General features: G+C 59.3%; 1 protein-coding gene across 1 annotated transcript in view; it reads right to left on the reverse strand.

Moving 5' to 3' along the window:
- Window positions 1–322, reverse strand: part of LOC105536198 (mannan-binding lectin serine protease 1-like) — a gene marked incomplete at its 3' end in the record, with an annotated part of 20745 nt that overhangs the window by 19817 nt on the left and 606 nt on the right. Inside the window, exon 2 of the mRNA XM_011975480.1 lies at window positions 59–195. Coding sequence (XP_011830870.1) covers window positions 59–195 — 137 coding nt within the window. The remainder of the gene's footprint in view (window positions 1–58; window positions 196–322) is intronic.

Here is a 322-nt window from a genome sequence, read left to right on the forward strand (position 1 = left end):
CAGGGGTGACATCACCTCCCTTCCCTCCCAGGCCTGGGGGCTCCTGGCTCCCACTTACTATGCAGATATCCCCAGCCTGTGACGTAGCAGGGGTACTTGTTGGGTAGAATGGTGCTGGCAGGAGGGAGGCAGGCCAGCTGGATCTTGTCGGTGAGGGAGACGGGGTGAGCCAGTTTGAGCAGGGCAATGTCGTACCTGGGTCAGTGCAGAGGTAGAGCATGAGGACAGGGTTGACTTTTCCTGCCCTGTGGGGCTTTGGAGGGCTCTGAGACCTTGTCATCATTCCCTGTACGTTGCCCCAGCTTGCTCTGAGTGTCAGGGT

This window comes from Mandrillus leucophaeus, unplaced genomic scaffold (genome assembly GCF_000951045.1).
Source record: "Mandrillus leucophaeus isolate KB7577 unplaced genomic scaffold, Mleu.le_1.0 Scaffold1568, whole genome shotgun sequence".
NCBI classification, from domain to species: Eukaryota; Metazoa; Chordata; class Mammalia; order Primates; family Cercopithecidae; genus Mandrillus; species Mandrillus leucophaeus.